General features: G+C 39.6%; 1 protein-coding gene across 2 annotated transcripts in view; it reads right to left on the reverse strand.

The window, feature by feature from the left end:
- The window catches only part of GARS1 (glycyl-tRNA synthetase 1), a 156,652-nt gene that overhangs the window by 97,062 nt on the left and 34,217 nt on the right, over positions 1–25,373 (reverse strand). For both annotated transcript variants that reach the window (XM_069211052.1, XM_069211051.1), the window contains exons 5-7: positions 24,499–24,587; positions 22,546–22,622; positions 20,818–20,963 (exon numbers count right to left, since the gene is read on the reverse strand). In XM_069211052.1, coding sequence (XP_069067153.1) covers positions 20,818–20,963; positions 22,546–22,622; positions 24,499–24,587 — 312 coding nt within the window. The remainder of the gene's footprint in view (positions 1–20,817; positions 20,964–22,545; positions 22,623–24,498; positions 24,588–25,373) is intronic.

Below are 25,373 nucleotides of genomic sequence, written 5' to 3' on the forward strand. Positions count from 1 at the left end.
TCTCCTGGCCAGACCTCGAAGCTGTCCTCCTAAGATCCAACCTAGGAGAGAAATTCATTATGATGAGCATAGCCCTTTACTCGAATCCCTCAGCTAGAATTAGGATTAATGGTAACCTTTCCCATCCCTTCGCTTTACAACAGGGAAGCCGCCAAGGATGTTCGTTATCCCCCTCACTAATCTTATTAGCCATTGACCCTCTTGATCATGATAAACAGCTTAACTAAGATCCCCGGCAACAAATTCAAATATTTATTGTACAAAACAGCTACATATGTAGATGATATTTTTATATTTTCAACTTGCCCCAACTCAGACCATCGCGGAGATCTTAAAAATTGTTGAATGATTCGACTACTTTTCGGGCTACTCCCTGAACAGAGAAAACACTGAAATTCTTCCCTTAAATGATCACTGCAACCCCTATGTTGTTGGCTCCTCCAAATTTAAATGGAAATCCTGGATTAAATACCTTGGACTATGGTTCTGTAATGACATGTCTGAATCTATCACCATTAACCTTAGATAAATTGAACAATCTATTAACAGCATGGTCATCCAAGCATGTACCAGGGTGGGTCAGAATTGAAACTATCAAAATGAAGGTGTCCCCTCTGGTCAACGTCCTATCAATTATGCTCCCCATGCCTCTCTCCCAAGACTTTTTTCTTAAAATTGATAAACTTGTCTCAAATTTCCTCTGGGAGAATAAAAAGCCCAAAATTAGCCTAAATAAATCTGAGAGCACCAATCAAACTAGGCTGCAACTTCCCAAACTGGCACACATGCCAAACCACGTATCTAGCAGCCCAAGGTACATGCTGGTTTGAAAACAATCCACAAAAAAAATAAAAAATAAAACAATGTGGCTTGAGATAGAATCTTCAATTTGCCACCCCTTTTCATTACTATTGAACCTGACAATGTCACATCACCCTTACAAAAACAATCCTGTCATCTAATATTCACAAAACCACCTCTGCGTTCTTATTGTATAATAAAAACAACTACAAACCCTTAAATCAGCAGCCATTGCCTCGACATGGGCCTCAAAAGGAATCCTAACTATTTCAGAATCAAAACTTCTCTCATTTACACAACTGAAAAATAAGCATGACCTCCCAAATATTGATTTTTATGTATGCCTCCAAATCAAGGCAAACATTTCCAAAAACTGAGGCCTCAATGTAACCCATCACTAATTCAAAACCTGCAAATGATGTTCAGAAGATGTAGCCTCTAAACTCTACAAACTTTCTTCCGCCACGGCTCAATGCCGCCCCCACTACCGCAAAAAATGGTCTACCTTATTCTCCTCTAACGATCTAAAACCCCCTAATGAAGAGACATGGCCAAAAATCTTAACCCAGAATAAATTAATCCTTTTGTTAACGCAAACTAGATTCTTCCCAGCCCACTCTCCGTAAGGGACCCCGCTACACTGTTCAAACTAAAACTCAAAGATTCTGACGCCCGTTGGACCTGTAACCCATCACCTGGCAATGAAGAACATATGTTTTTTTACTGCCCACTCCTCACTTCCTAATGGTGTGACATATCTGAGCAATTACACAAAATTTTCAAGACCCCCATTCCACTAAGTTACCAACTTATCGTCCTGGGACCACATATAGCAGACCCTCCTCTCAATCTCTCTGCTTCTGACCTCAATTAACTCTGATGACCATTGCCCTCAAAGTGATTTTGTTAGACTGGAAGTCTAATAATAATGTTTCATTCCATACTTGGTGTGCCTGGGTCACTTACCCAAGAAAAACACGTCACCCAATCCCTCACTAGATGCCACTCCATAACTTCACAGCACGTATGGAACACACTAGGCCTTTACATCCGCTATCAACCCAATAATAGGAAACCCTGCTGACCCACACGTTGCTATAATCCTAGCCCACTGAACCTATATTATGACAGTCCAATATTTAGTGCATGACACTTCCTCCCCCTTTCTCAATGCCCTCCCTATTCCATACACTCCCCTACTCTGCTTTGACCACCACATTGGAGTCAACTTCACCACAACATGTCCAAGCCACATCTCCAATCCTTGAGTCGTGTGAACATAACTGATGGTAAATACTAAATCTAAACCCTAGGTCAATAATTCTTGACTTTCATCACAGGCTCTTTGTACCCCATGGCGAATCACTTACCTTTATAATTACCTCACTGTTAAGTCTTATCTACTCTTTTCTATGACCCTGGACGTATTTCACCTTTCTCAACAGAATCCACTGGATCATTTATGTGTAATCAATTGATACTGCTACCTGAGTATAATCCCTCTCATATAATCTGGTCTTTTTATCTTAAGACCCAGTGTACATGCCATGATTGTTATACTATCACTTTTTCTTTTCATTCCCTCTTTTGTTGTATACACATTTGTACTTAAAATCTTGAGAAAACATTTAGAACAAACAAAAGATTAGAAGAAAGCACTAGCCAATATTAATGCACCTGCAAACACACATCAAACTCCGTCTCTTCACTTATAGTTTAGTATTTCAAAGAGCCATAAAAACTTACCAGACTAGGGAATTAAAATGTTTGACTGACAATACACAATTTATTTTCTTCGTTTGGCCGAACTTCTTTATTAAAAAGGCAATTCTGGAAATTCTGAACTCTGAATACAAGTACAGGAAGTTTTTGTAAACAATACAAAGCTGTTTGCGAATATTTTAGTCAACACTAGAACAGGAACAAACACTGTTGAACTGTGCTTTTTGTAAAGCTGAATGATACAAGTGGCCTGAATGATACGTTTTTGAGTCTCTACTACTTAGTGTTATTCTCTGGACCACACAATTTTAGTAACAAGTAGTGTCTTTCTTAATATAACACTTGGGATTCCGGTCTACATGGTGTGCTTTAAATGCGATTTTGAAGCTAGCAGAACTCTGGAATCAAGTAGTTTAATTGACAACACGTTTGACAGCTTTACTGCCTTCTTAGAGGGCAAACCTGAAATACCAGTGAGCTACTGAAATTATTTAGAACCACCTAAGGCATTTCATCATAAACACTGGAACTCGTTCGTTACTCCAGGTTAACTCTACCCTGACTCCTTGGCATACTCGTTAAAGGACCTGTAAGGCCACTACGTCCATTTGTGAAGCTCATACTGTTATACATTACTAGAAATCGGTTTATGCCACTGGGTTTTAGAACAGGTCACGACAATGCCCAAAAGAAGTGTTTTCATGCTCTTTGCTTTACTAAGACATTACAAAATATAACCTATTTAGCAGCGGTAACGCACTACACTGAAATTCTGCACACTGTAGCTCACTGAGTATTTCAAACTTCCATAGAAAATATACAAAATCTAGTACACAATCCAGAATTGAAGCAATAAAGTGCAAAACATATTGCTATTTCCCCGACAGAAGGAGACAGCTAAAAACGTAACCAGAGTGTTTGTAATCTCCTTTACAAAGCTGTGCTCTGTCGATGCATTAAAAGATATAGGCACGTGTCGCCAGGTTATTGGTGACCTGTGACACACAGATGACCAAACAAAGATCAAGATAAAAGTTAAATTGTACACATGCCGCTGCTTCCTAGTAGCCAAGTGTACAGAGAACAAGTATAAAAGCCCTTTTTCGTTTTAATGCACATAACAGTAAAATAGGATTCTTACTGGAGCAAAGAAAATATATTTTGGTCTTCGAATCCTTGTAACCTAAAAACACAGGTTAAACACACAAGAATGACTAAAACAAACATCATTTAGATGTGTGTGCACATGTATTCTGGAAAAACGCAGTAACTCATAATAAGACAAAATGCAATCACTCAAAGTCAAAATAACCAAAGCCTTAAGTGATCCACTGCTGCATGCTGCCTTGGGCAGAAGCAAAACGTCAATGAGAGATGAACAGACCAACGGATAAAGAGGGCTGTCTCAAAGTCCCTTGATGTTTGATTTGTTTTGATTACATAAGGCTGTCCAGACAGCTGGCTTGCTGGGCCAAACCTAAAAAGAAGTGGAGGTGGCACAGTTGTAGAAAAATATATCACTGGCTAATAGAATTTACACATCATCTGATCTGAGCTTCTCCCCAGGTGCTAATAAGGATGGTTGACATCTATATAGAGCATTTCTATTTGAGATGCTAGAAAGATAAACAAATGTAAATAAATCCACGGCTCTCTTTAGAATTATACCGTGCAAAGGCTAGTTGTCAGATAAGAGACTAAGCATTGGCAAATACAAGGTTCTCAAGGACAGTTAAAAATGGAGGGCAAGATTCACAGTCATCTGTACACCTAAGTTTAACTGCAACTCACAAAGCAGAAATGTAATCTCTTAAAACGATTAGCTCACAAGTAATATTTCACAATTATGTTGTGTTATTACATGAGAGTAGATCTTCACTTAACCACAGAGAATGGCCATTCCAAAAATTCCTTGGAAGTAAATCAATTCCCAAAAACGTATTATATTGTGGGTATTTACAAACATTTGTGAAGCACACATAATCGGGGCATACCCAAAGTGGAGTGTGATTTGCGTCCACTACTTGTAGAATGTCGAAATTCTGCCCCCCAGTAGGGCCAGAGGTTCAAGTGGTGGTAAATATAGCACCCAGTATTCAGTCAGCAATGGTGATGTCTGTCGTAAGGCTTAGATTGTCCATTCTTCCACAACTGGATGGATAGCTTCTGTAAGCTGGGACGAGTACTGCTCTATACAACTGTTGTTGTAGGAAACCTTAGGACTGGTGTTACTGCAACTGAGATTGATACAAGGAATAGCTGTAAGTTAGATAAGCACCTCAATATGGTCAGACCCTGGCTCTAGTTCCTCAAACCGACAGAGATTGTTGCTGCTGTAAGGCTCCGAACAATCTGGCTGTGTTTGTATCAGCCTTGATGTTTTGCAGTGTATCATCGTGCTTCCTAAACAGAGATTCCCTGTCAAAGAAGAACGTACCCAGAAATGTATTCTGTACTCCCAATCAAAAAGAGCGTGCCTTCACCACGGCTCTTCTTGCTAGCATTGCTGAACTCGCCAGTTGAAGGAAGTTCAGGTTAGCAACACCATTCCCAGAGTCAGTGTGTGTGGCCAGCGCTCTTACCACTTCATGCAGTACAGTTTTCACTCCTCATTTTGTGCCTTTAAGCAAACATTTGAGCTAGCCAGCTTTACCTTAACATATCTAATGGTCACATGTGGCCATATCGGCCCAATAATGGCATAACATAAGATGTGCAGATGGACATTGCTACCACACAGTAAACATTATGGAAGGCATCCATTCCACGCCTTTCTGTGCTGGGTGGGGCAGTACATGGTCTTCCAGGGTTACTGGATCTTTTTTGGGCTGCCTGTATTAGTACAGACTCTGTCATCTTGTGGTTAAACATGGAGGCTGGATGGAGGCTGGGGTATTGCCTGGTGCCTTATATTTAATTTTTTGATCTTGGCACAATGGCTGCTAGTCACTGGCTTTGGCATTGACATAATCTTGCTAGAGGTGGTCTTCAATCGTAATAGCCTTAACTGACTTCCTCCCTGAAGTCAAACAGAAAGCAATCGGTTTCTCATTCAGTTACTGGAAGGTCTAAATCTTTTAGACGTCCCTTCTGCACCTCTAGGACAAACATACCCTGCGTTTCTCCCTTATCCATGTCAGAATGTTGGTCATCATCTGATGTGTCCAATTTTATGACGTTCAGTGTAAGGTCTGGGAAGTGTTAAACTTTAGGAAGTAGTGTTGGTGGTGTTAAAGCAGCTGAGTTGAAGATCTCAGACCTGTGTTCAGATGTCCTCTGCAGAGGCAGATAAACATTCTGATGCATTGGTGGAGGTTGGTGATTAGGCCGGGGACTGGCTTTGTAGGACAGTGAATGTAATAATTCGCCATCATGTAACTTACGTCCTAGATTAAATCAACAGGTAATTACATCATGGCACATTCTTGACACAATTCATGGTCTATGTCGTAAAGATCATACTCAAGAATTGTGAACATCTGGATCACACTACGTTCTTCCATTTCCTGAAACTTTATTTTAACCTGTCCCGGACTACATTCAGCACCATAAGGGTTGCACGGGTCGGACACTTCCTCTGCCTTTTTCCATGAACTTGGCTAGTGGTTGAGGAGAAATCGGACTAGAAGAGCTGTCTTCTGGTAAGATTTTAAAATGTTGCTGCTCTTTCTTATGCAAAAAGAACAGATGATGGACGGAATGCTGAACAATGTCAAACATTCACCCCCAGTCACAGATCTGGGCTTGAATACATTTTTTTTTTTTTTTTTGGCAAGCCATTACAGTTTGGAACCAGCCATGCGCAAATCAATCTTTACCCAGCTCCCAATGGAAACAGTTCAGCCCAAACTGCCGGTTCAGGTCCTTCATGGACTGGATAGAAGCATTCTGGGACTGGTGTGGGGGTATCACCCCTCGTCAGTATGCCAAGGATTGACGGATCATTCTTTGGCAGGATCATCAAAGGAATTGTAGCCATAGGTGATATCCTAGACGGAGTTGCAGTACGTGATGGCTTACCACTCAGATAATTTTCTTTATTGTCTAAGGATGCGAAGGATGCAGTCGGTAAAGGCCAGCTTTGGTTTCTTTAACTGAAGAGGTGCAGGTGGCAACAACAATATCAAAAATTTTCTCTTTCTTTGAGCATAGTCGAGCTAAGAAGAAGAGTCTCTCTGATTTTTTTTAGAGCCCTTTTGTGCACTTTTTCCTGCGGCTAATATGAGGTGGAGACTGCTTCTTCTACTGAAGACATAGTTTTGGAGGTTTTAGGAGTTTCCGGAAGATGCTTAGGCACCATTTTGTCCTTGCAGGTTGTGCAATCGACTGAGTGTCAACCCACTAGTATAGGGTTTCAGCAGCCCTAGTGTTCTGCAACCATTGCAGAAGCCTTTGCTGAAGGTTTCTGAAAGTTCTGGCCAAAAACGTTCTGTGAATTTAGCGTTCTTTTGGTCTGAGATAAAGGGAGAAAATGCATATTTTGTGCAGGCCATCGGTGAATCCTCTGATTTTCCTTCATGATTCACATGTCTCAAAAAGGCTTCATTTTGAAGATTTTTCAACATCGGTAGTGGTGAAAGATTGTACATACACAACATGAGAAAAAGCTAAAAGTCAAGGTCTTGAAGTAGAGACTTGTCTGTCTAAAGAGAGGGCAAAGCTCTGGGACTTTCATTTCATCTGAGGTATGGTAGACACCTGAGGAGAGATGGATCTTTCCAGTGAGGTAAAAGCTACTGTTTTTAAGCCTTTTAGGCATAAACGCATGCATGTTTGCTCATGTAGAACTGGAATTCACAAGAGTTCCATGAGTATTCCTGAGAAACCACCAAATGGATACAGCTTCCCACAAGTACTCTGGCAAACCTTTGTGAATTTCAAAATCTATGAAGTAAAATTTCCAAATGAGTGTCTGCTATGATGTGGGCCATGAAAGTGGAGACATTTTTAAAGGGGGGATAGGTAACAAATTCCAAATAGCATAGCTCATTGAAAGCCTAAAAGCAAGCAAAACATGAATTTAGTTATTTTAGTTAGTATTTACCAGGCTTGTAAACCACACATACGAAACTGAACGGTCTATAGATACCAATACCCTGAAGGGAGTAGTACCCAATGAAGTAGTACTGGTTTAAATATATGCTAGATTGATGAGAAGATGAGTGTATATAGGGATATCGGAGTCTCTGACATACAGGTTTCATCCAAATCTCTGCAACGAATACATTGATCCACGGACCTCTTTATCAGTTTTCATAGCTTATCTTCTACTTGATGATTCTTCCACTCAGGTGATTAACTCCAACACATACTTTACAAGGAAACCTGCAGGAGATTATCCTTAATGGGTTAATACAGGAGGAGCTGTAAAACAGATATTTACAGGACCAGAGTGTTGAAGTAAAAACGTCAGCTCTTGGATAGCTGTAAAGGTTGATTAATATGGATGACATCCTAGAGAATTCCCATGTCAGATCAACCAAATGACAAATCAAGAATGACGTTAGTAAACTGGAAATGACTATGAAGAATGCCTAAGTGCTTCCCCATGTCTATCTCTCGAACAATTATTACTTAGATCTTAATCTCAGGAGATTAATTTTGGAGCGATTAACTTTGGTCCGTGGAGTTCAACTAACATCGGACTAAAAACACCATTTAAACCTACGTTAATTTAATTTTAGCCTAACAATGGCACTACTGGCTCTTCCGCAAACATGCGTTTTCCCTTATTTGTTTTAAACCAGACTCAGTTTATTTTGTACTGAATATGAATATATATATATATATATATAAAAAAATATATATTTAAAAAGTAATAATTATCAAGCATTTATAATGGAATAGGTCTCTCATTTGCTTGAGTTAGAGCTATTTGTAAATTCATAACTGGACTTTTCTTGCCATATAAATTGGTCAATCCTGTCCAATAATTTCGTCTTTCCTGCCATATAATTCCAGTGGTCCTGCATATAACTGATGCACTTCAGTTTACCTTCTTGCTTTATCTGCAGAATCAAATGAAAACATTGCCATTTAGCATCCTTATTTAAATCTGCCATTCTAATTCCAATAGAATACCACTTTCACCACCCCACCATCAGAGTTGCTGGCTAGTTAACACATTGCCCTCCCCCAAAAAAAAGAGACAAGACAGCCACAGAGGAAAAATAATGTAGCTGGGTCACCCAAACATATCAAGGGTGTCCAAACAGTCGCAGTGTATTAAAGATGTTAAATTGGCCTAAATTATGGTCATATTTATAAAAAGGAGAGATTATTAAAACACATACATTTAAACCTTTATCAGAAATAAACTTTTGGCATTAGACGGTAATGCACTAAACATTCCCTAGAGCGCACATAACAAAAATATCATTTGTAAGAAACATGGTCACGTAACGATACTGTTAGCCCCTAGAGGGCATAGCCTCAAGAAAAAAAAACAGGGGAAAGTAATGCAGTGTAACTATATACTTAGCCCTTAGAGGTCGTTTTTAGGACTAGCAGGCCTACTACAATGATATTACAAGCAAGGCCTTTAAATCAAAACTTTTCCTAGCTGTAAAACAGAAGTTCTAGCCATGAGAAAGCTTAAAAGACATTGAATCGTGGGAGGGGTTATTACTTTGGAGTGCAGTGAATATTGTAGTATTGGCTTTCCTGCTGTGCGGGGAGAGCCGCTTTCGCTTTGAGAGTTTCTGTTTTATGTAAAGCATTTACCAATTTTAAGTGTTTTAAAGGGAAAGCCACAAGCAATGACTCTGATGAAGTAACTGTGAACAATATGACCAGCGGGCAATACCACTAATCGAGTTCACGCTATTGTGCCTGTCTGCGCTATGAGTGCCATGGCCGCCATGCAGCACCAGCGAAAGAGACCAAAAAAAAAATGTTTGCTCATGCTGAAGCATAACGGCCATCGTGCAATAATACATGTAACAGGGAAAGTCTGCAAGGCGTAACAAAAACAGCCTCAAGGCGGGACAAATGTAAAGCAATTACCAACAACATCAATGATTTTTTAAAGATAAGCCCATGAATGAGTGAAAGTGACGGGCGTGACCACAATACTTACAAAAGGTCAAAGCGCTTGTGCACTGGACCGAAAAGAGGAAAACCTTTTTCCATTAACCTCAATCCCATATCCTAATTAATTACTGCAACCCTTAACCGTACTTATTTAATGTTACCCCATTATTTTAACTACTATTTTTGTTTTTTTATTGCCCTGTGATTTTTGTATCCTCAAGGTTAATGAGAGCTAAATTACACAACGTTTGAAGAATTCACTCTAGGAAGCTGGCTCTTTATGTAGTACACCAAAAAGAGGTATGCCGTTTAAAGAGTCCAGGTATCCCCTTAGAAGTGGTATGGGCTTTCTCTACAAATCCCAAGTGCTATATTTGTGGTGGTGTTGTCGAAAAGCTTAGGCTTATCATTGGGGAGTGTTAGACATTTGTTGCATACACACAGCCAATAAATGATACACACTCAATGCGGAGATCCACACCAATTTAGAAAAATAACATACATTTTTATATATTTTTTAACACCACGGACTTCATTATTCGGTAAGTACTTTTTAAGTTAGCAGTTTTGAAGTAAACAGCAAATACACTTGCATTGACTTTAATACAGTAATGTTATCCTATGGGAAAGGAAGCATTTACTCGATAGGAGTACGGGGCAATGACTTCCAGAAGTGTTCTTCTGGAGTTAAGCTAGGAGTGTTCTTCTGGAGTTAAGGTAAGTATGGGGTAAGGTCCAAAGCAGCACTAACAGATCACCTCGGTCACCCTCCGGTGCGGAGGTGCTTTTCAGCATCGGGTACCCTAATGTTATCCTACTGGAAAAGAAGCATATACTGCATTTGGCTATTTAGCAACGACTTACAAGACCAGTCTTCAGGCGTGAAGGCGAGTATGGGGCAGGGTCAGAGACGGCACCGAGAGGTCACTACGGGAGGCACTGGGGCATCCGGGTGCAGAGGTGTGTTAATGTTGTTTCATTAACACAAAGCCTTTATTATTAGGGTGAGAGCACTAGGGAAATGTTGTAAACTCTGACTGCATTACTAACAGAGGTTTCAGCATAAACATGTGTACACCCATTTGCAAAGTTTACCACTATAAGGCGAAGTATAATCATCCTAGAATTCTCTCTGGTAAGATGCAAATATTTGTGGCAGCTTGAAAGCAAGATTTAGAATCCTTTGCTTTCAAAAGCAAATGTTCACAAAAAATGCTACTAGAAAAACAAAATCTTCCTAAACAAATGCCTGTGAAATTGTAGATACAATTTCTAGTAAAGGGTGTTAATACATGCTAGTATTTCCAAAAATATTCAGAATGAAAAAAAAAATCAGTGTAACTAGTTTCACAAAGATTAACGGAAACACGAAAATAAACAAGCATTGGTAAAGCCAATGGGTGGGATATTGGTCAAACTTTTGGTTTTGTCAACGAGTGTCTCGTTTTGACACGGTTTTTGTAAAACCTTTTTGTTGTAGCAGCTGTTGAACACTCACCATTATAAAAAACATTGTCAAAAGCAAAAATATCTTGTGGTCTACAAAAGCACACATGGCCACAGTAGTCCCGGGAAGTGGGGTTGGGGAGGCCCGTGGCAGGGGGAGGACGACAAAATAATAATAAGTGGAGGAACCGCCACTGGTGTTCCCATGCATTTACCAATGGATTTTGACGCATCCCCATATTTACCATTAATGGCAGATCTGGGAATGGGTCTCCCCTGGTGAGGCATAACAAGGAGAAATATCTTTATTTTTCCCAGTTACTCTTTTTACGTGTGCTGCATTCTGCAGCACACAAAGAAAGAGGAAAATGCCTCTCATGATTGTTTTTGGGCAAGAAGGTGTTCCTTTCTGCACAAAAAAAATCCTACTTACAACACATGTTACAAGGGTGTCTGCATTGGCGCTAGGAAGCACATTGTGTACCAGTGCAGGGAAAAGCCAGGAATGCACCGTACAATTTTAAATATGGTACATCCCTTCCCTTTCCCTGTCAAACACTGCAGCAAGGTGACTTGCTGTGCTGCATGTTTTCTTAACAATATGCCCCTAAGGGAAATGCTAGTATTAGAACCCTATTATATTATGAGCCCTGGCATAATCAGTGAGGCTATTATCAGAGCTCTTATATAATGACATTGCTGGCATTATTTGTCATTGCACTACATGGCACCAAAGGGAAAAGTGCATTTTTTAACAGGACAAGCGGATTTGTAAAATAACCAGTCCCACAGACAAGTAGATATTATATTAAATTCCACAGCCTGGCACTCTCCTACATTCACTGCTGAATTATTTTGTTGAAATGTATTTCATGGGGCGGAGTCTGGCTGCCGTCTGAAATGGCTGCCTCAACGTAGAGCTCCAAGGCTCCAGGGGAGAGGGATTTCCCAAACAGCTGTCAAAAAGCCTCCTTGGAGTCAGAATGAAAGGAAATATACATACCATAACAGCGACATAACTCTGAAGTTATTTTCAAAGTAAGAAATGACAGTTAAAACGGAGTTCTTAATTGAAGCCCTGAAGCCTGGCTACAAATCACCTGAACACGGCCCCTCAGCTGAGCTAAGAACAACACTTTCTGTCAGGAAACAGAGTCAGCTGCTGGAGAGATAAGGGGCTTTTCGCTTAACTGTTCAGACTCCATTACCTGAATGTGTGAGCACAGGATTTTCTTGTCAGCCAGTGTGTGGAGCAAATGCAGTTCGGAAAGTGGGTGTTGTACACCATTTCTGCAGCTGAGAGAGTCTGTGAAAGTTACTCATTCTGTCAGGAAATACAGCCAGTTTCTTAAAAGTTAAGTGGAATTCCCTTTCTTAAAAGTTGAAAGGCTGCTGTAGGGGAAACATATGGACTTTCACTTCTGAGGTATTTCTCTTCATTTGACAGTTTAGAGTCTGCTACGCAATTAAGTAAATGCTGGAATTCCAATCAGCAGAGGGTGTAAAGTGAATTTGGACAGGCAGGCAAAACATGTGAGCTATTTCTGATGCACTGATTCTCAGGGACACCTGTCTGAAAGCATTCAGTCATTATTATTTTTTTAAATGATAGAAGTCTGTGGCAAAAACTAATTCTGTCAGGAAACACAGCCAGCTGCTGGTGAGATAAGTGAAAAGGCTGCTTTAAGAGAAGCCTCTGACAACTCTCAACTCTGAGGTATTTCTCGTCACTTAACTGTTCAGGATCCATTACTTGATTATGTAAGCGCAGGAATTTCTTGTCTACAGGTGGGTGGCGTAAATAGAGTTTGGCAAGTGAGTGTTGTACACCATTCCTACAGCTGAGAGAGTTTTCAGGCTCTACTACGAAATTACATAAACGCCGGAATTCCTATCAGCAGAGGGGGTAAAGTGAATTTGGGTAGGCAGGCGAAAACTTCACAACATTTCTGATGCACTGTTTCTCAGCGACACCTGCTTGAAAACATATAGCCATAATTTTAAAATCCCAGATGTCTGTCACCATTTACAGTGTTAATATCTACCTACTTTGTGAGTCAATTAGATATCATATTTGATTACTAAGCTGTACTTATTTATTGTCTTCTCTAACATTAAAATATAACAGTATGGCCAGTGGAAAATCTAATAGAAAGCCTTTGTTTACACAAATAGTAGGGAACACTGTACCTCCAGGCACGTCTACTACTGCCCCACAGGACATTGCTTCTATGGACCTTATTTTAAAAGAGATCTCTGCCGTGGGACAAAGATTGGGATCTATGGATGTAAACATTTCAGATCTCGCAACAGAAATGAAGACAATACGGATGGATCTAAACTCTTTTCATACCAAAGTGGAAATTTTAGATCAAAGAACCACTTTTTTGGAAGAGAAATTAGATAATGCAGAGTATTGGGGTCCGGATATCTGGCACCTAAAACAAAAAGTTATAGATTTGGAAGACAGGGCCAGAAGAAATAACATTCGTTTTTATGGAATTCCAGAAAAAATGGAAGCCAATAATGATGTGAAGAACTTGCTAGTAACGTTAATACCGCGGCTACTGAACATATCTTTTGAGCATCCCCTTGAGTTGCAGAGAGCTCACAGAATTCGATTAAGAACTTCAACTTCAACTCTTGAATCTAGACCTAGATCGATTATAGCATGCCTCTTACGTCATGAACAGGTCCGCCAAATATTAACAGCTGCTCGTAAACATGGTCCGTATGACTTGGAAGGCCATAAAGTATTTATTGCTGCAGACATCTCCACTGAAACCAATGCCAAACGAAAAGTGTTCCTGCAATTTAGGCCAAGACTTCGCAAATGGGATTTCAAATATGGTCTTTTAGAACCTGCCACAATGTGGATCACAATGGATGGGAACTCAAGGTATTACACAGAGCCTGAGGATCTGGTACGCTTCCTGGACAGTTTGGATGACCAACATATGGACTCAACGCCACTGGTCAAAACATCTATGAATAGTCCGCTTCAATTACAGTAAGATCCACAAAGCCATCGCACCAGTAGATTACACGTCCGTACCTTTAAGAAACAGTTTGACAGAGATAAAGCAGTCCACTGCGTAAAGTCACTCACACAGGAAAATCCCAGAGACAAATCGAGATCACCTCTAAAGTCACCCACGTCTTTTAATAAAGTAACTGATGCTCAACCTTCCACTATCACTTCATCCAGCTAGATGAGTATATTTAGACATGCTATGTATTAATATAATGTTATTAGTGGTTTACTACAGTTATTAATTCTGATGGATATGATTTATTTCCTATCCTCATATATTGCTGTTCAATAACCATGTACATTTCCTACTGTGTTTGTATTTGCAGATTTTCTCTTGGATAGATTTTATAACTCCATGGAGTGGTTTTTCTTATAATTTATTTACCATGAGTGGTTTTCCTTTCCTCCCCTCCAGAGTCTGGGTTTCGAATTGAGGCTTAGACCCACCGACGAAAGATACATATTATTTGATCTGCAGTGTTCTTCTGCATTCTTGCATTTAGAACGGTGTACTTACACCATTTAGAGTTTAGTGTTAACAATATTTTATGATTATAGTTCCACATATTGGTTTCAGGTTGACTATACTCCAGATAGTTATTTTGTTTTTTTCCCTCCAGTAAGTTCTCATTATCACATTCCCATATAATTTATCTACTTCCTTTTCCCTTTTTTAGCATTTTGACTCTGTTTCACACAGTACAAATATACTCTAACAGTTTTTGTCATTATCATGACAAGTCCTATGCAAATTGTCTCTCTCAATGTCAATGGCTTTACTAATTACATTAAAAGGAAGAAAATTCTTTCCTATTTAGCCTCCAAATATACTGACATTGCTCTCATCCAGGAGACTCATCTATCAGATATAGAATCAGAAAAATTAAAACGAGATTGGGAAGGCCAGATTCTTTACAGCTGCAAATCCCCTCCTCACATATCAGGAGATGCTACATCCCACACTACTACTAGAAAAAGTGGTGTAGCCATTCTAATACGGAAAACACTGCAATGCCAAATACTTCAGTCATGGTCAGATGAGGATGGTAGATTTGTTTTAGCGAAGCTTAAAGTTGGTAACAATATATTAGGAGTGGGTTCCATTTATGCCCCTGTTGGGACTAAAGCCCCCTTTTTCCTTCATCTACATAGAATTCTAACAGAAATGGGAATTTCCAGAATAGTTTTGGGAGGCGATTGGAATCTTGCGCCAGATGTGATCTTAGACAGAACAGGTCCCCTGGACACAACTCATGGTAGAGATAGAGCCAAACTCGGAGACATCAGAGAAGATCATGGTTTGATCGATATCTGGCGTTTACTACATCCGTCAGATAAGGGGTTTACATATCACTCGACAGTACATGATTCCCATTCTAGAATAGATTACTTCCTTATTTCACATTCTATTACACCACAAGTACTAGATTGTGATATTTTAGAAATTGCACTGTCAGATCACGCTCTTATCAGTCTCCAGCTTGATTGGGGACTGAAACGCCCTTGTAGGAAACCATGGCGATTAAACATATCGCGCTACAAACTACCGGCAGAAAAGTTACAATTACAATCACATTTGACTACTTATATGAAAGATAACAAAGGATCAGTTTCTTCTCCACAAATCTTATGGGCAGCCGCAAAAGCCACTATTAGGGGACAAATTATGAGGGATTCTGCCATAACAAATAAACGCAGAATAGAACAACAGGCCATTTTGGAAAATGATATCAAAACACTGACACATACTCATTTTAGTAATCCAACTGAAGCTTCCAGATGCAGATTGGAAAAAGCTAAGATGGAACTTAATACACTATATACAGGGAGTGCAGAATTATTAGGCAAATGAGTATTTTGACCACATCATCCTCTTTATGCATGTTGTCTTACTCCAAGCTGTATAGGCTCGAAAGCCTACTACCAATTAAGCATATTAGGTGATGTGCATCTCTGTAATGAGAAGGGGTGTGGTCTAATGACATCAACACCCTATATCAGGTGTGCATAATTATTAGGCAACTTCCTTTCCTTTGGCAAAATGGGTCAAAAGAAGGACTTGACAGGCTCAGAAAAGTCAAAAATAGTGAGATATCTTGCAGAGGGATGCAGCACTCTTAAAATTGCAAAGCTTCTGAAGCGTGATCATCGAACAATCAAGCGTTTCATTCAAAATAGTCAACAGGGTCGCAAGAAGCGTGTGGAAAACCCAAGGCGCAAAATAACTGCCCATGAACTGAGAAAAGTCAAGCGTGCAGCTGCCACGATGCCACTTGCCACCAGTTTGGCCATATTTCAGAGCTGCAACATCACTGGAGTGCCCAAAAGCACAAGGTGTGCAATACTCAGAGACATGGCCAAGGTAAGAAAGGCTGAAAGACGACCACCACTGAACAAGACACACAAGCTGAAACGTCAAGACTGGGCCAAGAAATATCTCAAGACTGATTTTTCTAAGGTTTTATGGACTGATGAAATGAGAGTGAGTCTTGATGGGCCAGATGGATGGGCCCGTGGCTGGATTGGTAAAGGGCAGAGAGCTCCAGTCCGACTCAGACGCCAGCAAGGTGGAGGTGGAGTACTGGTTTGGGCTGGTATCATCAAAGATGAGCTTGTGAGGCCTTTTCAGGTTGAGGATGGAGTCAAGCTCAACTCCCAGTCCTACTGCCAGTTCCTGGAAGACACCTTCTTCAAGCAGTGGTACAGGAAGAAGTCTGCATCCTTCAAGAAAAACATGGTTTTCATTCAGGACAATGCTCCATCACACGCGTCCAAGTACTCCACAGCGTGGCTGGCAAGAAAGGGTATAAAAGAAGGAAATCTAATGACATGGCCTCCATGTTCACCTGATCTGAACCCCATTGAGAACCTGTGGTCCATCATCAAATGTGAGATTTACAAGGAGGGAAAACAGTACACCTCTCTGAACAGTCTGGGAGGCTGTGGTTGCTGCTGCACGCAATGTTGATGGTGAACAGATCAAAACACTGACAGAATCCATGGATGGCAGGCTTTTGAGTGTCCTTGCAAAGAAAGGTGGCTATATTGGTCACTGATTTGTTTTTGTTTTGTTTTTGAATGTCAGAAATGTATATTTGTGAATGTTGAGATGTTATATTGGTTTCACTGGTAATAATAAATAATTGAAATGGGTATATATTTTTTTTTGTTAAGTTGCCTAATAATTATGCACAGTAATAGTCACCTGCACACACAGATATCCCCCTAACATAGCTAAAACTAAAAACAAACTAAAAACTACTTCCAAAAATATTCAGCTTTGATATTAATGAGTTTTTTGGGTTCATTGAGAACATGGTTGTTGTTCAATAATAAAATTAATCCTCAAAAATACAACTTGCCTAATAATTCTGCACTCCCTGTACTTCCAAAGCAGAATATATGCTATATAGACTTAAGGCTCGCAATTATGAACAAGGAGAAAAAGCAGGCCGTTTACTAGCGGCACGATTAAAACAGCGAGAAGTTATGACAGCTATTCCAGCTATATATAACCCTGAGGGTAAATTAATAACTGAGACTCAAGCAATAGCTAATACGTTTGCAGATTATTATACCAAGTTATATAGTTCAGAACTTGATGATGACCTCCTCAAAGAACAGGAATTCTTTGATAAAATAACACTCCCCTGTCTCAATGAACAGGACCGGCTCACACTGACTGGCGAAATAACAAAGGATGAAATTGCGCAAGCAATCTCCAGTCTCCCATACAATAAAGCAACGGGAGAAGATGGTTTTCCTGGGGAATTTTACCGTTGGGTAAAACCAGAAGCAATAGATGTCCTTTATGAGGTTTATAAAGAAGCAGAGGAAACTGGTAGTCTCTCCTCACTCTCAAATAAAGCTATCATAACTGTCCTTCCCAAACCTGAGAAAGATCCATTTTACTGCAGTAACTATCGTCCGATATCTCTTCTGAATACAGATTCAAAGCTATTAGCCACCATTCTTTCCAAAAGACTCAAACATGTTATCTCTAAACTCATACATAATTCTCAAGTTGGATTCATGCCAGGCAGAAACTCTCGTAGCCATCTCCGCACTTTGGCTCACATACTTTGGTTTTCCAAGGATGCTGGAGAAGACAGAGTAGCATTATCCTTAGATGCAGAGAAGGCCTTTGACTGCATTGAATGGAGCTATATGTTCCGTGCATTGCATAGGTTGGGATTAGGTGATGATTTTATCTCCAAGGTTAAATGGTTATACAAGACACCATCTGCACAAGTGAATTGTGGGGGTTTCCTTTCAAAAACCTTTTTAGTGCAAAGAGGTACCCGCCAGGGTTGCCCTTTATCGCCCCTCTTATTTCTTCTTGCACTTGAACCACTGGCTGCAGCAATAAGACAGTGTTCACAAATAGCAGGCATTCCTACACCAGCAGGCATCTCAAAACTACTTCTATACGCGGATGACATATTACTCACACTTACAGATCTACCTACTTCACTTTCGGCACTCATGTCTACTATTTCTCACTTCTCAAACATTTCTGGATACAAAGTCAATTGGAATAAGAGTGAAGCTCTCCCATTGTCCCGGGGCACAACAAAAGCAGCTATCTTAGGCTCCAATTTTCAATGGAAAGCGGATCGCCTGAAGTATCTAGGTATTTATATCAACACTGGTTTATAACGTATGATTCAAGATAACTTAGATCCACTCATTGCTAAAACGAAGTCAGAATATGAAAAATGGTCCCATCTTAACCTGTCCTTTTGGGGTAGAGTCCAAGCAGTGAAAATGATTATAGTGCCTCGTTTCACATATGTTTTAGGTATGTTACCTTTGACAGTTAAAATATCAATACTGCGAGACATTGACAAAGGTATTAAAACCTTTATTTGGGGATCTCTGAGACCTAGACTCAAAATCTCCAAACTGATTGCTCACAGGCGATCTGGTGGCCTTAGTTTACCATGCATTGAACATTACTATACAGCCCTCCATTTATCGCAATTGGTTTTCTTTGGCCAATACAGGATGACCCCCCCACTATGGGTTCTCATTGAAAAGCAATCTTTACAGGTATCTTCATGTTTGCAAATGTTTTATACTCATAAATCACCTGCTTTACAAAGTTCTAACCCTATTATTCAGTCTATGCTTAAGATTTGGATACACTCCCACAAACTCCTTAAGAGTAATCCAAGGCTACATAATAAGGCTCCCATATGGCATAACGCTGATATTAGAATAGGGAAACAGACAATTTCCTGGGATACATGGGAGAGAGCAGGTATTCTAATGCTGGATCATTTATTCACTTTAGAAGGCAAGCTTAAAACCTTTACGATGCTTCAGATAGAATTTCAACTCCCTAGCTCTCAAAAGGGGAAATACTTACAATTGAAACAAGCTCTACTTAGTAGACTAGGACCATTTCCGTGGATACCCGAGGATTCCCCAGTCGTACAATACTTAAAAACTTGGGGGGAATTGAAAGGAGTGGTCTCTGGATTTTATAATCTCATTGTGCATAAACTACATTCATCACCATTACTAGCACAACTCCATGTCAAATGGCAAGGATTACTTAATGTAGCGTATTCCAATGAGGACCGGACGGATGTTGTTATGAACATGGATAAAGGAATCAGAGAGGCAAGAATTAAATTTACTATTTTCAAAATTCTTCATAATTGGTACTGGTCACCACAAAAACTCAAGGCAGCAGGTTTACTACACCATTCTACCTGTTGGAGGTGTCCTCATGAGGACTGTGATATCCTACACATTTTATTTCAATGTCCAGTTTTGACAGAATACTGGTCTTCTATAACTTCCTCTATACACAGAGCTATACATGTGCCCATTCCTTTAACAGAAAAATTAGTTATATTACATGATGTTACTGATCTCCCAAATCTAACAAACCATACAAGACGATTGATTGCTATTGCACTCACTGTAGCAAAAATATGTATATTACGACATTGGAGAACACCACAACGTCCTACACATGGTGAATGGCTTATTAAAATGTATAACATGGCATCATATGAAAAGCTGATTTACAGATTGCAAGATAATGTTGGGATTTTCATCCAAATTTGGAAACCCTTTCTAGCTAATACATTTTCTATTAATATTCACACGTAAACGTTTTCTCATTCTTTGTCTCCTATCTTTATTAAGACTTTTTTATTATTGTTTTGAGTCATGCTGTTATTAAGACAATTGACATCTCGCCCATTAACACTGTTATTTTAAGTAGGATTTACTGTTCACCAATTCAACACTGTTGAATTGGCAGGAATATCTCCATATGAAATGTTATATATGTGGATTTGCATGATATTACTATCTCCACTGTCTTCTAACAACCTATAATATATGGTTTAATACATATTGCATAATTCTTTCTTTCCAGATTTTCTGTTATAGGTCTACTTCTAAGAGTTAATGCACAATTGGATGCCTTATAAATAATCTCATATATTGCATTTACTGATATATGTATAATGTTTTTTTTGTTTTTTCTTTTTTTGTGTTTAGAAATCTGAGAAGTTAATATTTCATAATATTTTTCATATATGGCCATAATTTGATGTATTGTTTCTCTATTTAACACAGTCTGTATATTGACATGTACTTCTCAATAAACATATAAAAAAAAAGAAATGTATTTCATGGCCACTAACAAACTTAGATGTTTTGCTCATAGATGCTCTGTGGAGCTTACAAACAATATGCAGTGTGAGAGCTGATGTGGTGAAGCAGAACTTAACAATTATGTCAAAATCTAGTCTACATACCCCGGCATGTTACCACCAGGCCCAATGGACGTCTGGAACATCAGGTTGAAAGACACAGGCGGAGACAGATCATTTCCAGTGATCGGGGCTTTGACATTATACAACACAAAAAGATTTGCCAGGTCTTGCTGATTGTAGTTGTCCATCTATCAAAAACATTAAAAGGGTTGTCAGTGCGGGAAAACTTTTCAATTTCCTACTTTATACAGTTAAAAATGTTTTTAAAAACCTGAACCATTAGGCAATGTCATCCAGCTGTAAAACCTATTTTTCAGGAACCCCAGTACTCCCATGGTGAGAATGGATCGCAGTTTTTCAATAAACAAAGTCCGCAGACTTTTCAGAGCCACAATACAATCTATTCAGCTGTCAGCGTAGGAGTTACAAAGTTGTGACCCCTACAATGTACTCTATTAAAATAAAGTTTCACATGTGTAATTGGTAGGTTCAATCAGAACAGCAAAGAAATATAATACATTCACTACCAGTTCAAATCTCAAACAATGCATTTTCCTGTGCTGTTGTTGGCATGCAGTTGAAAGTGCCCTTTCTCTCAGGAGAAGGAGAAAAAGTATGTAATTTTGAAAAATATTAGGTGAAAAGTTAAGAAGAGTCTATTAAACTTAGGACCAGTTTATCAATGTACTGTGCTGCCCCTGCGTCACACATGGTATCATAAGGGCAAAGCAATACTAAAGTCAGATTTACCAAGCAACGCAAGGGCACCTTGTGCGGCCCTGTGTTGCTTGGTAAATCCAGAGCAACACTTGGCAGCGCCAATCGCTGGCTTGCATTACGCTGCCCTGAGAAGGAGTTCCATAGGTGGAGTTTGTGTTTCCACGCATCCGCCCCATGATTTTGGCACATCCCCAGATTTACCAAAGATGGGAGTGCTTCAAAATACTACAACTTTCCAGGGGAGTCAACGAGACTAAATATCTTTATTTCTCCTTGTTGTTTCCTCTTTCTAAGTGTGCTGCATTCTGCACCACACTTAGAAAGAGGAAAAAGCCTCTAAAGGATTGCTTTTGTGCAGGACGGGTTTCCTTCCTGCACAAAAACAATCCTGCCTGCAACGCAGGCACAATTGTACCTTGGCGCAAGGATACTTGTGTTGCTGCAAGGCAGCAGACGGTGCACCAGCGCAGGCAGAGAGCAGGAATGTGCCAAGTGTTGGAAAATATGGCACATTCTTGCCCTCTCCCTTTTACACAGCGTAGCAAATTGTCTTTCTGTGTTGCGTAAAATATTGATAAATAAGGTCCTCAGTATGCAAGCTCTATTTTGCTCATAATATGTTTTTTGTAATGCAAGCCAGGATCCTAGTGAGGACACAGTAAACATTGTTGGTAATGTATCAAGCATAACAACTGACACTGTTTGGTAATTAATGGACTTGCATGTATACTAATTGTTTAATTAATTCTATTATTATAGGTACATCAGGCCTATTTTCCACAAATGCCTAAAAGCAATATGTTATTATGAAGAAGGGGCTCATAATAGCAAGACGAATGGCATTTCTCACAGGAGGCTGTGTTAAGAAAAGTTCTTAATAAGATTTAACAAGTGGTTGTTTGGGAGTAACAAAATTTATTTTTTCCCCCAGTTAGGTTTTGCAATTCCCAACACACTTAGGAGAGCTCATCATCCATCTACAAAGACAGCCATCTAACCTATACTCTTTCGCCCTTGAAGTGTTTAAAAGTAAAAACATAGTATTCTGACCTGTATGAGAACACCTTCCATCTCAGCCTTTTTTTCAGGTGGGCATTTTTTATCAGACATCAACTTCTGTAAGTGAGCTGCAAGCAAAGAATAAGAAGTAGGCAGGCATGTTAATAATTCATTAGCATGCAAAAATTCAACAGTAAATACTAATAAAAAGAGAAGGATTCTGAAATGTCAGAAACTCCAGAATCAATTTAACAGCGCTCCTGCAAGCCAACAGATCTATGCTGAACACTCCTTCTCTGCAACCACAAGTCTAAGAGAGCTAGAGCCATGCTAGCAATTCAGGAAGACTGTTGATTATGTAAACTACTTCTTTCACATTCATTTTATACAAATAACATATACGTGGATTTCAGAAATCAGGCCTCAAACCTTGGCAATTTGCTGAGTGGTTTCTGCATCCCCTCCCAGAGACAGGGGGTTCACAACTCATCTGAGACATAAGGTACATCAATGATCCCACAAAGTCATTAGGGAGTGGGGTATGACTAGACTACACTCTTCAGGCTGAATACTCATTAGTTATGACAAACAAGTCCAGGAGAACCCTAGCACAGTAATGAGAATCAGGACCACCCACTACTGGGCTAATACCAGAACGTCATTTTAGTGCCAGCAATCATGCCACTAGACGGATTTAGGTCTTTTCAACTGGTGGATTTAATTATATTGGAGTTTGGTGGTAATCAAGGAATACTTCAATTTCTGGAGAAAACGATGACATTAACAGAGGTGCGGGAACTTGCTTAGGCAAGCAAGACACTGGAACTTAGATGCAAAGTATATAGTCCGAGCAATTCGCCGTTTCCTTTCACTAGGAAACGGCTTCTCAAGCAGCAACCCCTGAAAAGTGAGAATGGCCCAGCCTAGATTATTTGGAGAACGGCACATACTCTACCACTACATTGACGTAGCTGCACTATTGGTTTTTACAGTGAATAAATGTTATACTTTGCATTATTATAACAGATTCTGGACATTCACATTGTGTGCCCTTTGTGTTATCTGTATTTGAGTCACCAAATGTACATTACCCTGCAGAAGTAAGCTTTGTCTGGTCACTGTCGCTACAGTCTCAGAGACAAAAGTCTAAAGAGGAAGTTTTTGCCACACCAGCAGCCAGGACATAATTAACTGCAGACTAAGAAGTCTACAAGAAGGAAACACAAGATAGAAGGCCTTCTCCATCTATGGGCCAAGGATCTAGAACACCATCCATGTATCCATCAAGATCATCCAACACTGCTCCACTTTAGTAAAGAGTTGAAGACACACCTCTTTAAAGTGCACTACACCACAATGCATTGACAATCCACACATCAACTTGCTCTCCTATCACTTGTTGACTTTATGCTTGTCTGTGACCGTGTACAGTGCACTTAGACCGTTTGGCTAGGTTCACACTACAGAAATAGTGCATACATCAGTGAACTGAGGGTTCGAGGACAGCTGTAAATACTTTGTATAAGCACTGTCTAGTTGCCTGTGACTTCAATAGACCCTAGAGAACAGACTGGCAATTATCCACAAAGGTTTTCCATTAACACACCTCATATATAAACTTGCAAGCTTTTTAAAATTAACAGCAAAGTTAAGTAACAACTGATAATACCATCAAAGTATGCTGCTCCAGCAGTGGCAGAATGTATCAAAGGGTTTCACCTATTCTGCACCGATGGGGATATGTGTTAATACTTAAGGGCCTTAGTGCTTTAAGTCAACTATATTTAGTTAGCACATTTAGTCGTTTCAATGGTTAAATTATTTTCTACAAGCTCCCACAGGCACTACAGCCTAATCACAGAAATTACGTAAGTGACACTCATTAACGGACTCGGGCAGAAAATGCATCAATCTAGACTATTTAATTCTGAAAGCATTAGCACCCTGTAATCTGTAACCGGGAGAATGTTTGATGGTGATAAATAATTTTCATATAAATAATACCTTTTAAGAGGTGATCAGCGCGAAAACATTCTCCATTTTTTACATCTTTCACCATGAAATCAGCAAATTTATCTACATGTCCAGATGTTCTTTAAAAAAAAGGGGGAAGAAAAAAGCAAAAAAAGTGTTAAACATCAATCAATGCATCATATTGATCACTAGTAACACCCAAAGAATATAAGAGGATTTTATACAAATGGGCCTGCAGTGTAGCAAAGTGAGCAGGACAAAGTAGTAATATAACTATCAATACAAGCTCTTTTATATTTGTCTCTATTCAACATATACACATTAGGCATGGACACATACCCTAGTATTACAAGGATGTATTTATAACCTGCTTGACCGCTATCAGCTGCACATTATGTTGCGGCTCTTAAGAACATTATACACAATTTCAATTTGCATTAACCACACATAAAAAAAGAGAGCAGTTTGGGGCATTATGCTTTGCTCAGTGTGCCATCAACCATGAAACTTTAGAGAGGTGCCGCATTACACATCTAACCTCTACAGAGGTGTGGAATTCCTATAGCACGACGCCCAGAACATATTGTTTGGGGTCAAGGACAAGAAGTTTTCATGTTTATTTTGTCCTTGGAGCAAGTAGGTCCAACCCCATGCAGCACAAACCCTTTGGCTGCCAGCTTACAGTACCACATTATGGATCAGGGAAGGGCCATGATGGCAAAAGTTTAGGTAACATTTGATTTCCTATGCTAATGCTGCTCGAACTATTTATGGTTCATTAACGGAAAGCCTTTATTGTTAGAGTGAGGTCACTAAGGAAATGTTTTTAACTTTGACTGCACTACTGGCAGAGGTTCCAGCATAAAAACATGTACACACATTTGCAAAGTTTACCCCTATGAGGC

The sequence above is a fragment of the Pleurodeles waltl genome, chromosome 10 (assembly GCF_031143425.1).
Source record: "Pleurodeles waltl isolate 20211129_DDA chromosome 10, aPleWal1.hap1.20221129, whole genome shotgun sequence".
Taxonomy (NCBI): Eukaryota; Metazoa; Chordata; class Amphibia; order Caudata; family Salamandridae; genus Pleurodeles; species Pleurodeles waltl.